A 22767-nucleotide genomic window follows, 5' to 3' on the forward strand; every position below is an offset into this window, starting at 1 on the left:
TCACACCCACACACTGTTCCTAGCGCCATATAATCTAAGGCCAAGATCCAGAGACTGTGAAATAAAGCTCCCAGAAGAGAGTGACACAGAACGTGCGTGACCTCTTATACTCTAGTCCACTGATATACCAAAAGCAGCACACATTTGTTTGGATTTAACATATATGTGTGTAATCTCTTATACAAGGGTTTAAGTGGCTCCAGGATGAAATACAACAATCTTCACACACTTTCCTATTATGGTGGTGGGAAGGTGCACAGTGGTAGGACTGGGTGTTTGAATATTATTTGTAATGAACTATTGTGAACAATTTTATAAAAATAAAATTAAATTTAAATATATGTATGACAACCTATGGACATGTATGTAAAAACACTGCAACTGAATAATGCAAAAATTCATAACTGCATAATGCGAATGTTGGTGACAGTCCAATATGCCAGCACTGCAGCCAGGTGACCCCCAGCAAGCAACATAATTAAGACAACCAAAGACCACAACATCACATTATCAAACTATCAACAATGAGGAGAGAATGGGGATGAGGAGAGGAATTTAAACACACACACACACACACACACACACACACACACACACACACACAGAGCAGTAACAGCAGCAGCAAAGTAAAAATGCCTAAATGAAAAAGATTTATAAAAATAAAAAAGGACTATCCCCTAAACTATGCAAGGAAAATAGGTTCACTGCACACCTTTCAAAACAAAAAAATGTAAAGGAAAAAACTCTCTCTCTAATCCCACACTAACCACCACTGGCATTTCAATGTTTTCCTTCCTATGTTCTCTGGATGCATTTCTTAAATGAATCTTATTATCTCAATTTCCATGTGGGTCTTCAGTTACAAAGTTTTTCAAGTCACTGAAGATTCTCTGAAAGCAGACATTCTGAACTACTGATGAATTAGTGTCTCAATGGTCTACTGTTGGATATTAACCCTAAGTGGCTTCATCAGCGAACTGCCCCCTATCCACCCAGAGAAGCTTATCATGCTCTTGCTAATATTCCTATCTTTAACCTTTTCTTTGTATTTTACCTCTCATTGTCACAAGTTGGTCTTGATTACTTATAAGCAAAAACTTTCTGGTATTCTGAACTTTGTATTTGTACTGCTTTTTATTTGAAGTGCTGTGAAGTGTTGTGTATTTGTAGTTGTTTTTCTATTTTCCCTATAGCCTTTTTATATTTTACGATAGAGCAATGTTCTTTGGTTAAACACAGAAAGAACATTAATGCTAGGCTCCTAATATTTGAGAGTTGATTGACTCTGAAATATATCTACTCCTGGAAATTAATTACTTGGTCATAATTAATTGACTCAGGCTTCAGCTGCTGTATTCCTAACACCCGGGGGTGAGTGGCAAAGGTACCTGGCAACGAAATGGGACATTCTAGAAAGCATAAATGCATGTTCTTGATGCAAGCTGTTATGAATTAAGAGACAGGACCCCCACATGGAAGGACAAGCTGAAGTGGCCTGAGTCTGGGATTTACTTGCTCTCAAAGCCCAGAGAACTAAGTGTCAAAAGCCTTGCTTTCTCTCAGCCCAGAGAACTAAGTATTGGGATCTTTGTCTCTTACTGTGTTTATCCAAACAACTTGCAAGTATTGATAATGTATACAACTAGAGGGAAAGATAAAAACAATGTTGATGTCCCTGGGAGAGAGTATCTCCTTAAGTTAATCTCCCCAAGAGAATTTCCTCTGTCAAATGTTTATCTATGTCAAGGATAAATCACACCAATGTCCTTACCTCAAGCCCCCTCAGATGTTCTATAAGTATGCCGGCAGCTCTGCATTAAACAAGCTGTTTTCACCATCAGGCTGTGGTCCCCAGTTTCCCTGTCTCTCTGTCTCTCTGCTAGGGAGGCCTGGGGAGGAGGCTCTGGGCCACCGAAAGCATATGAGTTGATGCAGCAGTCCCCACATTTTCCTTTGTGAACTAACAGTCTACCTTAAATTTTTCCCCCTAAGGTGCCAGGGACTGAATTTAAATCTCAAGCATGGAAGTCACATGCAATACCATTAAGTCCCATCACAGACTCTTTATCATTCTACTCTTATTGCCTATTTAGGTTGTATCTAGTACTTACTTTATTTTTGGAAATGAACTGTTGCTTAATTTTTATACAAAAATGAAAGTATCTCATTCCTAACTCCTAGATTTTCATACAAGTTGGGATTTCTGCACTAAAATGAAATACTGATGGAAAATGGGGAACACTGTAGCTACCAGTACATGTGTGGGATGGAAGAAATTAATGTTTTACATTCCTCTAGCTAAAATATTTGCAAAATATTATCATTTGAAAGAACCAAGTTCATTTATTTCTCAAAACATATACTTTGAAAACCATTTTTCTAATGAAACTGTGAAGACATTGTTTTTAACTCTCATGTATTATAATCTCTATGAACAACTCTTAAGATTCAGTAGATAGGAGTAAGAGAACATTAGGTTTCCTTTAGTAAGCAATATTCACAAAGATAGCAGTCACATAATTAAGATATAAGTCTTATGTAAAGTTTAAGCTAATTTCCAAAAAATTCCAAAATGTGACATAATCTAGAAAAGAGTTCAAAACTAAAATCACAATAAACTTAACATATTCTTCTAGAAAAGTTCCCCATGATTAAAGAAAAATTTCTAAAGTTGCCAGTCTATTATTCCAAAGCAGAATCTTCTTTTGTAAAAAAAGACTGAAAAATTCCAGCAGTATATCTCTAAAGAATCTATGAAATCACCAATACTGACTTGATAGCCAAAGTGAAGCGAAGGAGCTATCTTACCTTGGGGGTCTGCCTTTTTGTAGGCATTTCCAGCGTCCACAAAGCTGGTAGCAGAGTCATGCTTGCTTTGAAGCTGCATATGGAGCTTGGCTGCCTGACAAAATGCATTTCCTGCAGCTAAACAAGATAAATTACATAATTAAACAGAGTAACAAGTATATCCACTGAATGGCCCAAGCTCTAAGAACTGGACCTGTTCCTTAAAAAAAAGTCTCATTTCACTGAAAAGGAGCATCCCAGTCAAAAGTACATGTAAATATGCTTAAGTGAATCTTAGGCGTACATAAAAATAATCCAAATCAAATTCAAATAGCAAAAACAGTTTCTGTCAGTCCCCAGAGATCTCTTAAGTGGATCATAGGCAACAGTAAAAAGAGTCAAACTCCAGGCCACTCAATTCTGCTGTCACATGTATAATAAACACTAAGTAGGGCTTCCAAACACAATTGTTTAAAGAAGATAAAACAGTTTGATCAAGGATGTTTTACTTGCTCATCTTTTATTTTACAGCAACCACTCAACTTCGTTGTCTTTGAAGAAACTGCTGCTAATGAAGTTTTCATAAAATATGTTTCTCAGAATAAAAATAAGGAACATAGTTTCAAAACTCAAAGTTTATGGTTAAAAGTTAAACAGTTCATCTTTATTCCACTGCATGTAAAAACTAGTTCATTTCTAGGAAGAATCATGGATGGGCTTGGTTGATGGGGTACTGCCCATGTTTTTGTTAGAACACAGCAAAATGTGAAAGATTTATGCCCTAAATTTTTTTCAGAAAATATTTTGGATCAAGAACTGTGGATTCCAGGGTAAGAAAAATAGGTAAGGAATAACTCTCAAGGTGAAAATAAATGAGTCAAGAAGGGCATGAAACTGTAGTCAGGTCAGGTCCACGCTGCTCCCGGGAGGAGAGAAGGACATGCAGGGCAGTGTGAATATGGAGGGCTTTACACATCACATAGGCGACATAGAGGAGGTGAATTCCCTTTACTGGGAGACTAAGCTGAGACTCAGAACAGCAAGCACAGCTAAGACAGAGCTCATTAAGATCTAGATAAGTCAGTACAGGAAGAAAGGGCAGAAAGTGTTTGTTCCACTACAAAGAGCTCAATTAAGAATATTACAAACTTAGGGCTGGAGCAATAGCACAGCGGGTAGGGCATTTGCCTTGTATGCGGCCGACCTGGGTTTGATTCCCAGCATCCCATATGGTCCCCCGAGCACTGCCAGGAGTAATTCCTGAGTGCATAAACCAGGAGTAAGCCCTGTGCATTGCTGGGTGTGACCCAAAAAGAAAAAAACAAAACAAAACAAACAAACAAAAAGAATATTACAAACGTAGGGCCACCTGGAATCACAGTCTCTCACCCCACCCCAGCCCCAGTTCCATTAGGAGTGATTGCTAAATGCAGAGACAGAAACCATGCACAGTTGGATGTGCCCCTCCCCATCCAAGAATTACAAACCCTTTTCGTATTTTAAAATTTAAACATAAAATTTTCAGAAATATTTAGAAATAACAGAAACAGGTGCTTAAGGAACCACTACTCACATTAAAAATTTGCTTTAAATGGGGCCGGAGAGATAGGATAGCAGGTAGGGCATTTGCCTTGCATGTGGACAATCCAGGTTCGATCCCCAGTATCCCCCCAAGTACCTCCAGGAATAATTCCTGAGTGCAGAGCCAGGAGTCACCACTGAGCATCGCTGGTTGAGACCCCCAAAAAGTAAAACAAAATTGCTTTACATTTCTATGAGATAAAAGTCAATCTACTAATGCTTCAGTGGTCACCCCACTTCCTATTCCTCTCCAGAGGTCATGGAGTATTCGCACCCACATGTCTAGTCTTTCAGCCGAAGGGAAAAGGGCAATATAAGTACAAGTGAGCCAATCTAACCAGGTCCAACTCCTGTTTCGGATTAAAACGTTTTTAAAAAGGGTGGCCCACTTGTTTTGAAAATACTTAACACTAAAATGGCATGGGCCAATGACCAATGAAAGCATGCTGGCCTTTTACCAGTGGAACTCTAAATTGGCGGTCACAAAGAAGGTCTCAGGAAACTGCCAGGGTAATAGGTGGGCCTCCGGGTATGTAAGGCAGTAAATATATCCTAGTTTCATTTTAGGAACGTACCAGGTGAACAACGGCAATATGGAGTCTGCTTTAAAGTGATTAAGGCTTCCCAAGAGCCTGACTCAAGTGATACATATGTTGGCCAGCTATGTTAGTATATCAAATCTATCCTTAGATCACATCTGTGCTTTGTTGCACTTAAATGTTATTATCCTTCCAGAATCTACAACCTCTCATCCTCTCTTCCATCAGTAATTTCATTTTTCATAGGTATCTATTTGTCCCAGAACCAACCAGCATTCATCCTTTCATCCTTAGGTTTAATACCCAAACCAATTCAGGCTGTTCAGGTCTAGATCTATTTTTCCATACTATGTTAACTGCTTTACTATATCACAATTTCTTATTCCTGTGATAATAAATCATCCCCCTACCTTTAACCCGAGGTCAGGATAGTCCCTAGGGCAAGAACTGCTTAAGTCTTAGAAAATAAATAGGTAGCAAAAATGCATCCTGAAAAGCACAGAACTGGGCAGCAAAAAAATGTACCCAGAAAATAATAGAATAAAATCATTTAGGGTTTCTAGTAGACAAAAATAAAATAGAAAACTGTCATGACCTTACTCTAAACTTTAGGGTGCCTGCTGATTGGCTATCTGAAATATTCCGGTCTTTGTTCTTACCGTACCCCTTGAATTCTGATGTGCTTATCAATTTTCTTTTTCTTTTTTTTTTCCATCACCTTGAGATACACAAAGTTGCTTATGACTGGGGTTTTGTCATATAATGTTCCAACACCCTTCCTGTCACTAGTGTACATTTCTAACCACCAATGTCCCCAGTTTCCCTATTGTCACACTCCCTCTCCCCCAGTCTGCCTCTATGGCGCGCACTTTTTTTCTTTTACAAGGTCTTTCCCTCCCCTCTCCTCCCCTGTCTGTCTGTCTCTCTCCCTCCCTCTCTTCCCCCTCCCCCTCTTTTCTTTTGAGAAATTATGGCTTGCAATAAAGGTACTGCAAGTTTATCATGTATATCCCTTTACCTACTTTCAGCACTCAGTTCTTGTCCAAAGTGGTCACTTCCAATTATTATTGTCTTAGTGGTCCCTGTTCTATCCTAACTGCGCTCAGCCCCACACACACCTGTGGTAAGCTTCCATCCGTGGGTCAGTCCTCCTAGCCCATTTCTAATGTCTTTGAATATTAGTTTCATACAAATTTTTTATATCCCACAAATGAGTGCAATCATTTTATGTCTGTTGCTCTCCTTCTGATTTGTTTTACTCAGCATGATACTTTCCATGTTCACCCACTTATAAGCAAATTTTATGATTTCATTTTTCCTAGTGGCTGTACTGTATTCCACTGTGTAGATGTGCCACAGTTTCCTTATCCAGTCATCTGTTTTCTGGGTCCTTGGGTTGTTTCCAGATTCTGCTATTGTGAACAGTGCTAAAATGAACATAGAAGAGCAGATGACTTCTACACTGTGTTTTGGGGCTCCAGGGGTATATTCCCAGAAGTGGTACTGCTGGGTCGTATGGAAGTTCAATTTCTAGTTTACTAAGGAATGACCATATTGTTTTCCAAAACGCTGGACCAGTCAGTATTCACACCAACAATGAGAGTCCCTTTCTCCCCACATCTACACCAGCACTGATTTCTTGTTCTTTTAAATGTGTGCCAGTCTCTCGTGGTATGAGAGGATATTTCATATTGTTCTGATTTGTATCTCCCTGATGATTAATGATACAGAGCATTTTTTTCACATGCCTTTTGGCTATCTGAATTTCTTCCCTGAGCAAGTTCCTATTCATGTCTTATCCCCATTTTTTTGATGGGGTTGGATTTTTTGTCTTGTAAAGTCCTACCAGTGCCTTATATATTTTGGATCATTGTATCACTGTATCATTATCCTCCCATTGTTCATCGATTTGCTCGAGCGGGCCCAATAATGTCGCCATTTTGAGACTTGTTACTGTGTTTGGCGTATTGAATACATCATGGGTAGTATGCCAGGCTTTGCCGTGGGGGCAAGATACTCTCGGTAGCTTGCCGGGCTCTCTGAAAGGGGTGGAGGAATCAAACCCGGGTCGGCCTGGCTGGTTATGCACAAGGCAAACGCCCTACCACTGTGATATCGCTCCAGCCCATATTTTGGGTATGAACCCCTTATCAGATGGTAAGGTAAAGGTAAAGGCCCTCCCGTTGATCGTCGATTTGCTCGAGCGGGCCCAGTAACGTCTCCATTGGAGACTTTGTTGTTACTGTGTCTGGCATATCGAATACTCTCGGTAGCTTGCCGGGCTCTCCGAGAGGGGCGGAGGAATCGAACTCGGGTCGGCCATGTTGGCCGCTTGTAAGGCGAACGCCCTACCCGCTGTGCTATCGCTCCGGCCCATCAGATGGTATCGGGTAAATAATTTTTCCCATTCCATGGGCTGTCTTTGATCACTTGACTTCCCGTTAATCATCCATTTGCTTGAGCGGGTGCCAGTAACATCTCCATTTGTTCCTGTTGCGTGCTAGTGTAGCCCAATGATGTCTGTTTGTTCTAGGAACATGAAGAGCCTCAAACTGATCGTTCAGGGTCTTGATGAAGAAGTCTGACCATCTGGTAGGTGGGCGGCCACGCGATATTTTGACGTCCTGTGGAATCTAGTCGGTAACGGCTCTAGTCCAGTGGTCGTCTCTAAATCTCATTATGTGTCCAGCCATTCTGATTTTCAGCGCCTTGACAAACGAGACAGCATCCCTGATTCTTGATTGTCCACGGAGGTCGGAACTCTGGATTCTTTCTCTCATTTGAGTGAAACGTGATACTCCAAGCACAGCTCTTTTGATTCCTCTTTGGGAGACCCAAATACAGTTCTCATCCTGTTTTTGTAGGACCCAGGTCTCTAAGGCGTATGTTAATGCAGGAAGAACAGCGGAATTGAAGAGATGTGCCCAGAGCCGGAGGTTCTTCGTCCTCTTAGGTATTTCTTTGACGCTCTTGAAGGCATTTCAAGCCACTCTCTTCCTCCTGTGCAACTCAGGTGCCAGGTCATTTGTCATGTTGACTTCTCAACCTAGGTACATATAACTGTTGCATTCGGAGATGGTCATTCCGTTGAGAACGAACGGAGCATCAGGAACGAGGCCATTTCTCCTAAACATTGTCTTTGTGAGATTCAGCTGTAGTCTGACCTTTCCACACTCATGGTCGAAGTCGGCCAGCACTTGTGCTGCTTGGCTAACTAACATTTGGTGTTATTAGAATGATGTCATCAGCAAAGTGGAGGTGGTGTAGTTGCCGACCATCTATCTTCACTCCCATTCCTTCCCATTCCAGTTGTCGCATCATGTTCTCGAGGGTGGCACTGAAGAGTTTCGGTGAAATGGTATCACCCTGCCGAACGCCTCTCTTGACATGGATGATCACTTCTTTGTAGAATGGTGAGATCCTGGTAGTGAATCCGTAATACAGCTCACGGAGGATCCTGATGTATTGAGTTTGAATGCCCTGATTGGCCAGGGCTTCGATGGCTGCTTCCGTCTAAACAGAATCAGAGAGCTTGGCAAGCTACCGAGAGTATTCCGCCCACATGGCAGAGCCTGGCAAGCTATTCATTGTGTATTCGATATGCCAAAACCAGTAATTACAATGGGCTGTCTTTACTCTTTACCAATTGTTCTTATTGTCTCTGGCAACTTAAACAATAACTCATGTGCTGAGATCAGAAGTGGAGGAGCCATACTGTATGTAAGCTCAGTCTCTGAGGCAGCCCAGGCAACCCTAAAGTTCAGACATTCTCCGCAACAAACCCTAACTGGACAGAGGTCAAGGTGCTGACTGGCTTTAGACAATTCCCACCATTCAAAACTAGTTGTTGGCTTAATTTTTCTGAGTATTTATCTCAATCAATGCCGACAAATACCAGTTCAACCTCTACAAATTTGCCATTGTCTTTAAAAAGAAAGATATATTAAATCAATGTCACACATGTCAGGATGGGATTTCTTTACTCTAAAACTTACCTATTATCTGCCAGGTTGACCTCTTAAAAGCTGTGTCAGGGGCTGGAGCGATAGAACAGTGGGTAGGGTGTTTGCCTACCCGGGTTCGATTCCCAGCACCCCATACGGTCCCCTGAGCACTGTCAGGAGCAATTCCTGAGTGCATGAGCCAGGAGTAACCCTTGTGAATCGCTGGGTGTGACCCCCCCAAAATAATCTGTGTCAAAAAAATTTAGCTTAATCTCTCTAAAATAATTAAGAGCTGCACCCTACTGGAACATGAAAATGGTTTCAAAGAATCCTGTATTTACTCAAATTTTTATAAAATATTCTGAGCACCTACTGTGTTATTAAAACTAGCACAATTCCTGAAGATACACCAGAGATAAAACACCTAAACACTCTGATCTTAAAAAGTTTACATTCTTTTTGTTTGTGTTCTGTTTTGGAGGACCACGTCCAGTCATGTTCAGAAATCACTCCTGTCAGTGCTGGGGTTCCATATGTGGCACAGGGTCGGCCATGTGCAAAGCAAGTACCTTACTCACCATACTTTCTGGCCCCAAAAGTTTACATTCTAGTGAGAAAACATATAAGCTCATAAGTTCTTTATGAAGTTAAATATGAAAGTTATCAATTTTTGTTAGCTGTAGAAAAGAGGGGTCTGCTCGGAGAGAAACTGCTAGGGTGAATGAGACAGTACAAGGGTCCAGGTACACATTTTGCATGTGCCCACCCCAGTCCCACAAAGTTTCCCAAGTCTCTTCAGGTGTTTCCCAGTGGCTCACAGCACTACCACAGTGGCCCTGGAGGACCCCAATGCAGGAGCACCCGAGCAGCACTGTATTACCAGAAAACATTATCTGGGGGAAGAGTACTAATTGAAGGAGAAAATGTTGTCTGCAAAGGCCCTGAAGAAGGAACCAGGTGAGTGAAATGAGGGTTAGGAAATAGGAACAGAAAGGGGGCAACATAGATTAGGTCTTTAAATGCTGCCACTGGCATTCTTTACAATGGCCAGAATCTGGAAAAAACCCGAGTGCCCGAGAACAGATGACTGGTTAAAGAAATTTTGGTACATTTACACAATGGAGTACTATGTAGCTGTTAGAAAAGAAGAAGTCATGAAATTTACATACAAGTGGTACTACATGGAAAGTATCATGTTAAGCGAAATGAGTCAGAAAGAGAGGCATATACATAGAAAGACTGCATTCATCTGGGGAACATAAAGTAACAAAATAGGAGACTAATACCCAAGAGTGGCCGAGATTAGTACCAAGAATTTTGCTCCATGGCTTGGAGGCCAGCCACACATGCTAGGGGAAAAGGGAGCTCAGACAGAGAAGGGAGCACCAAATAAAGGGTGTTGAGAGGATCCTCCCAGGATGGGAGAAGCATGCTGAAAGTAGACTATAGACCAAACGTGATTGTCACCTATTGCCTCTTTTGCAAACCACAACACCCAAAAGGAGAGAGAGAACAAAAGGGAATGCCCTGCCACAGAGGCAGGGGGATGGGGGTGGGGTGGGGGGTGGGAGGGATACTGGGACCCGTGGTGGTGGAAAATGGGCAATGGTGGAGGGATGGGTACTTGATCATTGTATAACTGAAACCCAAGCACAAAAATCTGTTAAGTCTACAACTGTACCTCATGGTGTTTCACTAATAAATATAAAAAAAAAATGCTGCCACTGAACACTTTCCAAAAATATACCAAATGGTGGATGACACTAGTACTGCCCTGAATGGGATGTCGCGGTGGTTCCACAAACGCTTTGGCAGCTGCCTTCAGGGTCGGAGTCATAGAGGGGGTCACTGTATTAGAACAGATCCCAGAATTTGTGTAGGCAAGGACAATGAGTAGCTCCCCATCACTGAGGTGGGCCACCTGGTCAGGACATGAAGACTGATCAAGTCTCTGGAGGAGATCTCCCTCTTTTCTTTGCCTACCAAGGGGTCAGAGTACATTGGTATTTTCCTGGGGCCATTTCTCAAAGATGATATTTTGAAGATCATACCAGTGTAAAAGCCAACTTGGGCTGACCATTAGCCCAGGTTAAAGGCTTTTGCTGTCATTGGGATTACAACAGAATGCATGGGTGTGAGGAAGTGCTCCAAGGAGGTGGCCACGCCAGCTGAGGGGTCAGCATCTTAGCTGAGCTCTTCACTGTTCCTGTGCATCGAGGATACTGGGGAACATAACCAGCAAATCTCACACTGTCCCTTGTAAGGTGATGGCTGTTGTGACTCTGTGCTGGTGAGCTTCACCCCTACCCCAAGGGGCACTGGCACAACCTCAGCACTTGTGCCCAAGAAGCTGCAGGTGACGACTGGCTCATTTTGGTCAGGGACTACATGATTGCTACACATTTCAGGCAGGGACTACACCCTATTTTGGGCAACTTGGCCAGGGCCACATTCAATGCCATCTGCCAGACCTATAGCTATCCCTCTCCCAAACTCTGGAAGCAGATTTGGTTTACCAAGTCCCTGTATTAGGAACTCACCAATCACCTCATGAAGACACACACCAGAGTCTCCGTACTGTACAGACCCAGGTTTCAGCTGTAGGCATGACATAACTTTAATGCAAGGCAAATAAAGTGACTTAAGCCTGTATGAAAAACAGAGCTTAGCTCTGTCATCAAGTGACATGCTAACTTAATGTTTCAACAGTATTACTCTGGTTGGTTCATTAAAACAGACCAGAAAAGTGCAGAAGTTTGGAGAGGTCAGGAGATTGCAGACAGAACAACAGTTGAAGCAAGAAATAACTGAGGTGGGGTTAAGAGGGAAACACAGTCTCTGCAGTTATTATATAAATGCGAGGAGATGTCCTCTTTCAGACCAATAAAAACAGCGACTCTGTTGAGTTTGTTATGTGCAATTTCAGTGAGGTAATGGAAGGGAGGGGGAGGAGGGTGGAGGGGAAGGAAAGGGGGAGGGGGAGATGGAGGGGGAGAGAGAGAGAGGAAAAGTACCTCTTATAAAGGAAGGTGCCCCCCCCCCACACACACACACAGGTAACTGAGGACTTGGTGGTGGGAAATGTGCACTGGTGAAGGGAGGAGAAGGGAGGTGAAGGGAGGAGGTGTTGGAATATTGTATGACTGAAATCAAATCATGAACAACTTTGTAACTATATCTCACAGTGAATACATAAAAATATAAAATTAAAATTAAAAAATGGTAATGAGGGAGATAGCGCAAATGGCAAATCATGTGCTTTGCATGCTGTAAAATTAGACTTAAACTGAGATCGATACCACTTATTTCTTTGAGCATCACTAGGTGTGACCCCAAGCAGAGCGGGGAGTAGTCACTGAGCACTAGCAGTTGTGACCCAATTGTGCCATCACCCACCAAAAAAGAAAAAGCAACTTTGGTTTGGAGTAAGAGTCAGTAGTAGAGCACATGCTTTGTATAAATGAGGCTCTGGGTTTACTCACTGGCACTGCAAACTTTACTAAAGAAAAGACCAATGAGACGTTTATAGAAATATCTCAGTATTACATTTCTCATTGGAACTTGAATTATTTTTCATAGAGGTCTATTCTTGAAGTAATGCTGAATCAATGCTTTCTAAGAGACGGGGGCAGAGGTGGGGATATTCCTGGCTCTGTGCTCAAGAGTGATCCCTGGCAGTGTTCAGGAGACCAGAAGCAGTGCCAAGACTGAACAAGGGTCCATCACGTGCAAGGCAAGTGCCTTACTCCAGTCCTATCTCTCCAGCCCTCAACGAATGTTTCAGTAAAGAAAAATAAGCATTAATTCTAACCCTACCTGATTTTAATGAATTTTATTATAACTTTTCACTCTTTATAACTACACAGCATTATTAAGAAGCAACGATTAGCTCTAATTGGTTTATAGACGAAACAAACACAGTCCTGTGCTTATTTAAGTATGGCTGTCAAGCTTCTGCACATAGATCAAGGTCCTTTTTTCCCAGCTCCTGGTGGTCACACCAGTTACATAGCACCGGCACCTGTTTTGGAGTCAACCACAACAAGGAAATTACATGGAGTAATTTAATCTCAAAATGTTATCTTTAGGGGGCTGGAGCGATAGCACAGCGGGTAGGATGTTTGCTTGTACGCGGCCGAACCGGGTTCGATTCCCAGCATACCATAAGGTCCCCTGAACACTGCCAGGAATGATTCCTGAGTGCATGAACCAGGAGTTAACTTCTGTGCATAGCCGGGTGACCGAAAAAAACAAACAAAATGTTATCTTTAAAGTGTCTGCATAATGCAGTAGGTTACTGGTGCCTGGCCACCCCAGGTGGGAATAGGTTTCATGCCTTGGCCTGTTCCCCTGGGTGGCTCAGTGGCTGCCATCCTCCAGAGGCCATTGGACACTCAGGTTTGGGTCTGCAGCGACAAGACACGCGGGGCCTCAGGGGATGGGGGTGGAGCCGGCCCTTTTCTCCCTGCCTCAATAAGACCCTGGGTCGCTGCCCATGAACGACCTCTCTGGCTCCTGATCAAGCTGCTTAACGGCCATGATCCAAGAGACTCAGGAACAAATCTTGGAACCCAGCAGGTTTTGGCAGAAATCCCTCCAGATTTAGTTGTCAAAATTTTGGAATTCCAAAATCACGCAGCCACTACTGTGGCAGCACGACATCATATGTTATTCATAACCAGGAATAGAAAACAAATTGTCTATGGTTGTCTTTTCGGCAGATCTGAGTGTTGGGATAAAATTCCAAATAATAATGGTGGGTCTGGTGGATCACATTTGAAATATTGAATGTGATCTAAGTAGAGAGAGAGTAATGTGGAAGTCACCTGCCCCATAGGTAGGGGGAGGGTGTGGGATGCAGGGTATACTGGGGTTTTTGGTGGTGGAAAATGGGCACTGGTGAAGGGACAGGTGTTTCATCATTGTATGACCAAGACTTAAACCTGAAAGCTTTGTAACTGCTCTCACGGTGATTCAATAAATAAGTGCATAAATAGGAAAAAAAAAAATTAAGGTGGAGTTCATGCCCAATTCAATCAGCCTAATCAATGGCTAAATAAATAGCAATACTCCTACATTAAAATAAAAAAAAATAAAATAAAGTATCTGCCACAGAGTCAGGCTGCAAAGGTGGGGGATGGGTTCTGGGGGTCAGGAGAAAAACTGGTGATATTGGTGACAAGAAAAAATGCACACTGGTGAAAGGATTGGTAAAGGATGTTAGAACATTGACTGAAACTCAATCATGATCAAAATGAATTAAAGACCTCAATATCAGACCTGAATTCATACGGTCCATGGAGGAAAATGTAGGCAGAACCCTCCATGACACTGAAACTAAAAGCATCTTTAAGGATGAAACACCACTGACCAAGCAAGTGGAAACAAAGATAAACAAATGAGACTACATTGTAGAAGTTTCTGCACCTCAAAAGAAACAGTGACCAAAATGCAGAGAGAGAGAGCCCAAGGAAGAGGGAAGAATATTTACCCAATACCCATCTGGTAAGGGGTTAGTATCTAGGATATACAAGACACTAGTAGAATTGTACAAGAAAAAAAGCTCCAACCCTGTCAAAAAATGTGGAGAAGAAATAAACAGAAGCTTCCTCAAAAAAGAAATACAAATGGCCAAAAGGCACATTAAAAAATGTTCTAAATCACTAATCATCAGGGAGATGTAAATCAAAACAACAATGAGGGGGCTGAAGCAATAGCACTGTGGGTAGGGTGTGTGCCTTGCATGTGGCCAACCTGGGTTCAACTCCCAGCATCCCTTATAGTCCCCCGAGCACGGCCAGGAGTAATTCCTGAATGCATGAGTGAGGAGTAACCCTTGTGCATCGCTGGGTGTGACCCAAAAAGCAAAAAACAAACAAACAAACAAAAAACAAAGAGAGATATCATCTCACACCACAGAGACTGGCACACATCACAAAGAACATGATCAACCAGAGCTGGCATGGTTGTATGGAAAAAGAGACTCTCTTTCACTGTTGGTGGGAATGCCGACTGGTCCAATCTTTTGTAAAACAATATGTTCAGTCCTTCAAAAACTAGAAATTGAGCTCCCATATGACCCTGCAATACCACTTCTGGGAATAAATCATAAGGATACAAAAAAAGCACAGTAGAAATGATGTCTGCACCTGTATGTTCTTGCAGCACTGTTCACAATAGCCAGGATCTGGAAACAATCTAAGTGCCTGTGAACAGATGACTGTTTAAAGAAACTTTGGTACATCTACACAGTGGAGTACTATGCAGCTGTTAGGAAAGATGAATGGAATACTATGCAGCTGTTAGGAAAGATGAAGTCATGAAATTTGCTTATAAGTGGATTGACATGGAGAGTATCAAGCTAAGTGAAATGAGTCAGAAAGAGAGGGACAGACATAAAAGGATTGCACTCATTTGTGGAATATGAAATAACATAATGTGAGACTGACACCCAAGGACAGTAGAGACAAGGGTCAGTAATATTGCTCCACAGTTGGAAGCCTGCCTCATGAGCTGGGGGAGAAGGCAGCTGAATAGAGAAGGGATCACTAACTCAATGATGATTGGAGAGATAGTTCAGGATGGGAGATGTGTGCTGAAAGTAGATAAAGGATCAAACGTGATAGCTTCTCTGTATCTATATTGCAAACCATAATGCTCCAAAGCAGAGAGAGTATGAGGGAAATTGTCTGCCACAGAGGCAGGGGTTGGGATGAGGTTGGGGGGATACTGGGGACACTAGTGCTAGAAAATGTACACTGTTGGAGGGATGGGTGTTTGATCATTGTATGACTGAAACTCAAACATGAAAGCTTGTAACTATCTCACAGTGATTCAATTGAAAAAAAAAAAAAACCTCAATCATGAACAAGTTTGTAACTGTGGTCTCACCATGATTCAATTAAAAAATAAATTTTAAGTTATCTTTGCCCAAAGAGCAAAAATAAGTAAATAAATTTCATACATACCACTCCAATTTTTAGCCATCTTGAACATATTTGCAGCTCTGGTATACATTTCACAAGCCTCTTCTATTCTTGTATTTCCACTAAGAAAAATATTAAAATGAGGTTAAAGTTTATTATAAACATTCACATTCCTAATCTTCCCTCTCCCAAACAATAAACATTTAACGCACTTTTTATGGCTGAAACAAGCATCTTTAGAGCTTCTCAAAACGATAGTATCACCCCTTTCTTCCAAATAAGAAAACAGGCATCCAAGTATAAGGTAGGCTACCATCACAGAGCAAGGATACTAAGAGACTGAAAATCAAATACAGACCAGGCTGTCCCTAAATCTGCATTCTTAATCAGAATCCTTTCCATGAATGAAAACTGAAGGCTTCTAAATCAGTCTATGAAATTAGAAGAACATTGAAATGGGGTGGCAGAGTAGGGGAGTGAAATGGGTCCATGTAATGACGTAGATCAAATGGGCCAAATGCAAGATAGACAACCTTAACAATCTCTCAAGTCCTGAAGTACATTTTTAAAAGATTAAATTCTGAAGGATAAAAGCAGTTTTGTTCTGTTAATTACCAAGAGTGTAACAATATATTTATTCCAATTTTAAGTGCCATTCTGTTCTATTATATGACCATATTCTATGTAGTATTAGCTGGCTCTTGTAGGTGAACAAGCCCTTCTCCAACATGGAAGAGGTTTCATATTCCAGTTCCTTTCCCCATGTGAAAATGCATTCTATAACATTTTGGAAAAAGGAAATTCTACTGCTGCTTGAAAACACTGACTCTTATGACACTGCTTCTTTTTTATTATTTTATTTTAAGGGCTGGAGCAATAGCACAGTGGGTAGAGCGTTTGCCTTGCACGCAGCTGATCCGGCCAACCCGGGTTCTATTCCTTCACCCCTCTCAGAGAGCCCAGCAAGCTATCGAGAGTATCTTGCCGGCATGGCAAAGCCTGGCAAGCTACCCATGATGTATTTGATATGCCAAACACAATAACAAGTCTCACAATGGAGACGTTACTGGGTCTGCTCGAGCAAATTGATGAACAATGGGAGGACAGTGGACAGTGGATTTTATTTTAAGGGCTGGAGCAATAGCACAGCAGGTAGGTCATTTGCCTTGCACTCGACCGACCCGGGTTCGATTCCTCCATCCTTCTTGGAGAGCCCAGCAAGCTACGAAGAGTATCCTGCCAGCATGGCAGAGCCTGGAAAGCTCCCGAGGCATATTCAATATGCCAAAAACATTAACAAATCTCACAATGGAGACGTTACTGGTGCTTGCTCGAGCAAATTGATGAACAACTAACAGGAGGACAATGCTACAATGCTATTTTAAAGAAGCAGCTCTCCATGAGATCCATGAGGCCATCTTTATTTATTTGTTTTTGGTTTGGAGGCCACACCTGGCAGTGCTCAGGGCTGCTCCTAGTTCTGCACTCAGGAATTACTTCTTGCAGTGCTCAGGGGCCCATGTGGGATACCAGAAATTATACCTGGGTCAGCTAGAACCCGGGTCAGCTGCGTGTAAGGGAAACGCCCTACCCACTGTACTACTGCTCTTGTCCAACACTGCTGTTAGTGAGCAGCTTTAGCTTCTCAAATTTATTCTTACAAGTTAATCTAATTCTCTGTAACTTCCATCAGTCATTATTTCAATATTTTTACTGAACTAAACTAAGGTTCTTTTATGTATGATTCATCTCTATCTTGTCTATTTACATAATAAACACAAAATAGAAATCTAAGATGAAGAAAACTATACAGTACACATAATGAACTCAGACACAGGACTAAGAGACAGACAAGGTCAAGGCATACCCTTGATGACTGAGCACAATATGAATATGAGCAGTTCTCCAAAGATATACAAATGACCACAAACCATATAAAAAGATACACATTCTAAGTTAAGGAAATACAAATCAAAACCACAAATGATATACTACTTCATTACTACTAGAATAAAAAAGAAACATATTAACACTTGATAAATTATTAAGATTGGGAAACTGAAACCCTAGTACACTGTTTATACAATTGTAGAGTTGGAAAAGTCTGAAGATTACTCAAAGGTTACTATTTGACCCAACAATTCTATTCCAAGGCAATTAACTAAGTAAAATAAAAGAAGAACCCACACTCTCTCTGGAAAGAAAGATGGCGGCTGCACGGGAGCCTTGTGGACAGCAGGTTTGAGCCGGGGGCGGGCGGGGGGGGGGGCAGCAGGGGCCTCATGGGAAGGGGGGCGTTCTGGTCTGTCCTTCACGCCCCACCGAGGTCACCAGCTGCCCCCCCACGAGCGGCTCTCCGGCACGGCCACGGCCCCGGAGGCACAAGGACTTAGCACAGAGAACCACCCGCTTGGAGCAGAAAAGCAAATGGACTATGTGTTAAACCGCGCCACCAAGCCTGCCCGGAGGGGAAAGGGTGTTGTCCCGCTCGCCCGCTCCTCTCTGGAAAGAAAGATGGCGGCCGCACGGGAGCCTTGTAGACAGCAGGTCTGAGCCCGGCGCGGGGGGCAGCGGGGGCCTCATGGGAAGGGGGGCGTTCTGGGCCGTCCTTCACGCCCGACCGAGGTCACCAGCTGCCCCCCACGAGCGGCTCTCCGGCACGGCCACGACTCCAGAGCACAGAAACCAATCTCTTAACTACCTAACTTTTAATAGAAATACTTCCAGGGTTAATAAGTGAAACAGCAGAAATCCAAAACCGCGCGGCCGCTATTGGGGCCGCGCGACATCATTTTATTCTTAAACCAAGCTGTAGAAAGCAAATCATTTCACAACACTGTTTCAGCATATCTGATTGGGGGGAGGGGTCGTAAACTCTAAACAATAATTGTGCATCTTCTATCGAAACAATGTATCTAGTCAAAGTAGATAGAGTATTAACTAGAACTCATCTGCCTCACAGGAATTGGGAGGGGTGGGAGGTGGGGTTCTATTGGGGTTCACGGTTAAAAATAAGTATTGGTAAAGGGAAATGTGTTTGATACTTACATGACTGAGACCTAAACCCGAAAGCTCTGTAACTTTTCCCACAGTGATTCAATAAAGAAATAAACTATTAAAAAAAAAAAAGAAACAAGAGAAAAGGAGAAGATATAAGATATGATTTAACTGATCAAAATTAAGTCCTTGCTAAAATACACTACAGTTTTACCATACTGATGTGGTATGGTAATATTTTACAATGTTAAAATTTTTATAACACTTAAAAAATAAAATTGAGACTTTTTTAAGTCTAAAAAAAAAAGAAGAACCCACACAAAAACCTTTCTATGAATGTTTACAGCAGTATTAATCAAAACTTCCCCTCCCCCAAGATGTACATAACAAAAAAATCTAACAACTAGTAAATAAATAAAATATGAATATGTACAATAGGATCTTTTTAGACAATCTCAAGAATGAAGTTGGAGCCAGAGCAGCTTTGTACAGCACAGGGCAGCCGACCAGGCTCTGACCCCGCCACACCACATAGTCCCCTGAGTCCACCAGGAGTGATCCCTGAGCACAGAGGCAGGAGGGCCCAAAGCACAGTTGAGTGTGGCCCCAAAATTTAAAAAAATAAATAAAAAGGAACTAAGTATTGATACATGAAGTAGCAGATAACAACACAGATGAGCTTTGAAAGCATTATTGAAAGAAGCCTGTCACAAAGAAGCACATACCGTATTCCAGGTGTTTAGAGGGTCTAGAATTGGGGTGAGTTATGTAATATGTAAAAGCTATCTCAACAATGCTACACAATCTCTCACCCCAAAAAACATAAATTTTTACAGCTCTGGCATCTGGTGAATGACAAATGGCAAAAAGTTACCCCCAAAATGTATCTGAATAAGAAAAGGTCTTTCTTATTCACACATCCACATTCCCTTTTCTCTGCTTCAGATCTACATATAGAAATACACACACAAACACTTAGCTAATTTCCCCAATGGAAAATTCCTATCATGAGAAAGTTTTCTATCTTATCCATAGCTCCTGGGAGCTAAGAAAGGAATGCCACTTCATTCTATCTTATTTTTCTAAAGCATAACAAGAATCCTGAACTGTAATTACAATGCAATCATTCTTACTAAGAGTTTCCAAATAAAACCAGCTTAGTTAAAATGTACTTCATCCTATTTTTTCAGAGACAGATTCAGCTAGGAATAATAGAACGCCTACATTATGCCAGGTTTTATGCCAGTATTTCTACATATGTTCTATCACTTTTATTAACAACAACCTTAAAAGACTTGAAGAGAAAATGATGTGGAGCTCAATGGCTAGTTCAAGGTCATCTAGTCAAGATCTGTGATCTTTGTAAAAAATTGAATGAACTTTTCTGGATTCTCGTCTCCCTGAAAACAATCACCAAAGATTCTCATTTTCAGCAGTGTTCTCATTTTACAAGCACTGAAAAAATTCTCTTATCATAAACAGAACTTCAAAACTTCACTAAAATATGCAAAATTATCCCAAAATACTTGTTTGATACATGAGGTTTAATTTATATGGCTTTAAAGGACAAATACAAAGATTTCATATTAAAATAATCAAAGTAATTATTTTGAGGTAGGATTATGGGTGGGGAATCTACATTACGATTTGAACACATGGTACTGTTAATTAAGAAAGCTAAACTGAGTCAAACTGACTCGCATTTGGCATTATGGTATTATGACTGAGGAAGAAAATGCTTTCTCCACTTGCCTACCCACCTCTGTCATCAGACAGTCCCGATTAGAGTGATTCTGAAGAGCTCAAATGGATCTACATACAGGCAAGTCACTGATCTTTTAAGAATCAATTTGTCAAGTAATCTAAAATCTTTATTTTCTCCTTATATGTTGGATAACACTGGGTTGTCTTTGCTGCTCCTGCAGGGAGCTTAAGGTCTATTGAGCCACTCCTACAACAGTGCAATTGAGACACAACTAATAATCCTATATTGCTTTTCTCTTTCCTTTATGTCAATTGTATGGCTTATTTAGCAATGTCCTTTTTGGTATAGACACAGAAAGATAGTTGATGCTATGCTATGTAACATGGGAGTTAATTGACTCCAAAATAATATTTACTCCTGGGCATCCATATTTACTTGATTTAAGCCTCAGTTGCCCTTAGTTTCTAGGACTCCAAGAACAGAGTCCCAACGATGGACTGACGGACCCAGGGCAAGCTGTGAGCTACTCTGGCATCGAAATGGGCCTAGCCAAGCGCCATAATGCTTAACTATAAGTTGAGAGCTTGGTCATGGACAAACTGTTATGACCCAAAAGAAGTAAAGGAATAAGGACCCTGCTGGGGTTAGGAAGACTCACCTGGCCTGAGGACTGTGGTCTGGAATATATAGTGAGATGTTCCCAGGAAGAAACAAACTTTAGGCTTGATATATCTCTTACTGTGCTTATACAAAATGACATTGCTAGAAATATTAGAAGTAAATTTACTACAACTATTTAAGTTGATTACTAGCTAAGGAAAGAAGAAAGCAACATACCCTGGATGGAATCCTATCCTTGAGTGGATCTCCTAGTAATGTGGAGTAATTTTGTCCTTGAGTTGATCTCCTAGAGGAGTGGCCTTACTTCTCTTTGTTGCTTTGTTAATATTCAACCCCAACTTTTTTATCCCCAAACTATATGATTTCTATAAAACTATGCTGTAAGGGGCTGGAGGGATCAGATGGTTAGAAGGCTTCAGAGGAATGACAGAAGCAGAGCAAGCAGGAAGTCGCCAAGGAGACAGGTCAGAAGCTTGATCAGGAAATTACAGGACAGAAGGTCAGAAGAAGAGAGAAAGAAAACTTAAAGAGGTCAGGGTTAGAATGGTCAGATGGTGAGAAGCTTAGTCAGAAGAGAGAAGGTCAGAAGACTTTTGAGACAGAGCATGGACAGAAGACAGAGGACTTAAGAGAAGACACAACGCCAAGGTTATAAGTAGAAAATGAAAAAGACAATGGCAGAGAAAGATGAGACCAGAGACTGAAGAAGACAACCTCAGCAGACTATTGAGACTAGAGAGGAGAGACTGAGACTAGAGTCAGAGATTAGAGAGACAGAAAAGAGCACAATGCACACATAGAAGCAGAGCACAAAGGATGAAGACAGAAAGAGAGCACAGCAACAAAGAGAAGACAAGATGAGGAGGAAAACTGAGACTGGAAACCTTGAGGTCCACGAGGAGACTAGGATGATGGAACTCTGATGACTGAGACCGTGGTCATAAGGATGACCACGACTGCACCATAAAAGGAGAGATCAGACGACACCATCGAGTTCGCCCATTGCCCATCCTTCATCTGTTGTCCCGAAAGAGCCTGGGGAGGCTGCCCCGGTCCATACTGCCTGTGCTTGGCCTGCATGCAGGCCTACCATTGCCAACAGCCCACCCTTCTTATTTCTTATGTATTGTTTCTTGTATTGCGTGGTGAGTGTGAAAACTCACACTCATCCTGAACCAGCACTCTTTGGGAGCACTGTAAAAGACTGACATCTATCATACAAGCTCTTTTTAAATAGTGGGTGGAAAGAGGGAGATGTTCGAGTAGAATCTGTGGTACTAATGACACAAAATGACACACACACACAAATATACACACACTCAAAAGAAAAGGTAACAACTGCTCAGCACTGTAAATGAGCTGCTTCTAAAATAACCAGATCTTAGAGTACAAATTCGTAGTGACAATAACTGCTACGATGGCAAGAAAGCAGAACTGGAGACAAAATACAGTGCTCTAAAAAATACCTTAAAGAAGTATGAAACTATGTCAAAGGACTCAAAATATAGATTAGCATTTTAGTTGTCCAAAAACCTCAGGGAGAGAAACTACCAGTCCTTACCCATAACTAAGTTAGCTCCTTCTCTCTTCTCATGAGGAAGAGTAGCTACACAGAACTAGAGCAGATCCTTTTCCTTGGACACTTCTCTACAAATACCCGCTATATT

General features: G+C 41.7%; 1 protein-coding gene across 2 annotated transcripts in view; it reads right to left on the reverse strand.

The window, feature by feature from the left end:
• The window catches only part of NAPB (NSF attachment protein beta), a 73763-nt gene that overhangs the window by 34852 nt on the left and 16144 nt on the right, over positions 1-22767 (reverse strand). Inside the window, exons 2-3 of one of the 2 annotated variants that reach the window (XM_056137998.1) lie at positions 15820-15899; positions 2809-2925 (exon numbers count right to left, since the gene is read on the reverse strand). In XM_056137998.1, the coding sequence (XP_055993973.1) occupies positions 2809-2925; positions 15820-15899 (197 nt within the window). Of the gene's footprint in view, positions 1-2808; positions 2926-15819; positions 15900-22767 lie in introns of those variants that run through there. The other variant, XM_056137999.1, reaches the window with a different exon arrangement.

The sequence above is a fragment of the Sorex fumeus genome, unplaced genomic scaffold (genome assembly GCF_029834395.1).
Source record: "Sorex fumeus unplaced genomic scaffold, SorFum_2.1 ptg000128l, whole genome shotgun sequence".
Classification (NCBI taxonomy): Eukaryota; Metazoa; Chordata; class Mammalia; order Eulipotyphla; family Soricidae; genus Sorex; species Sorex fumeus.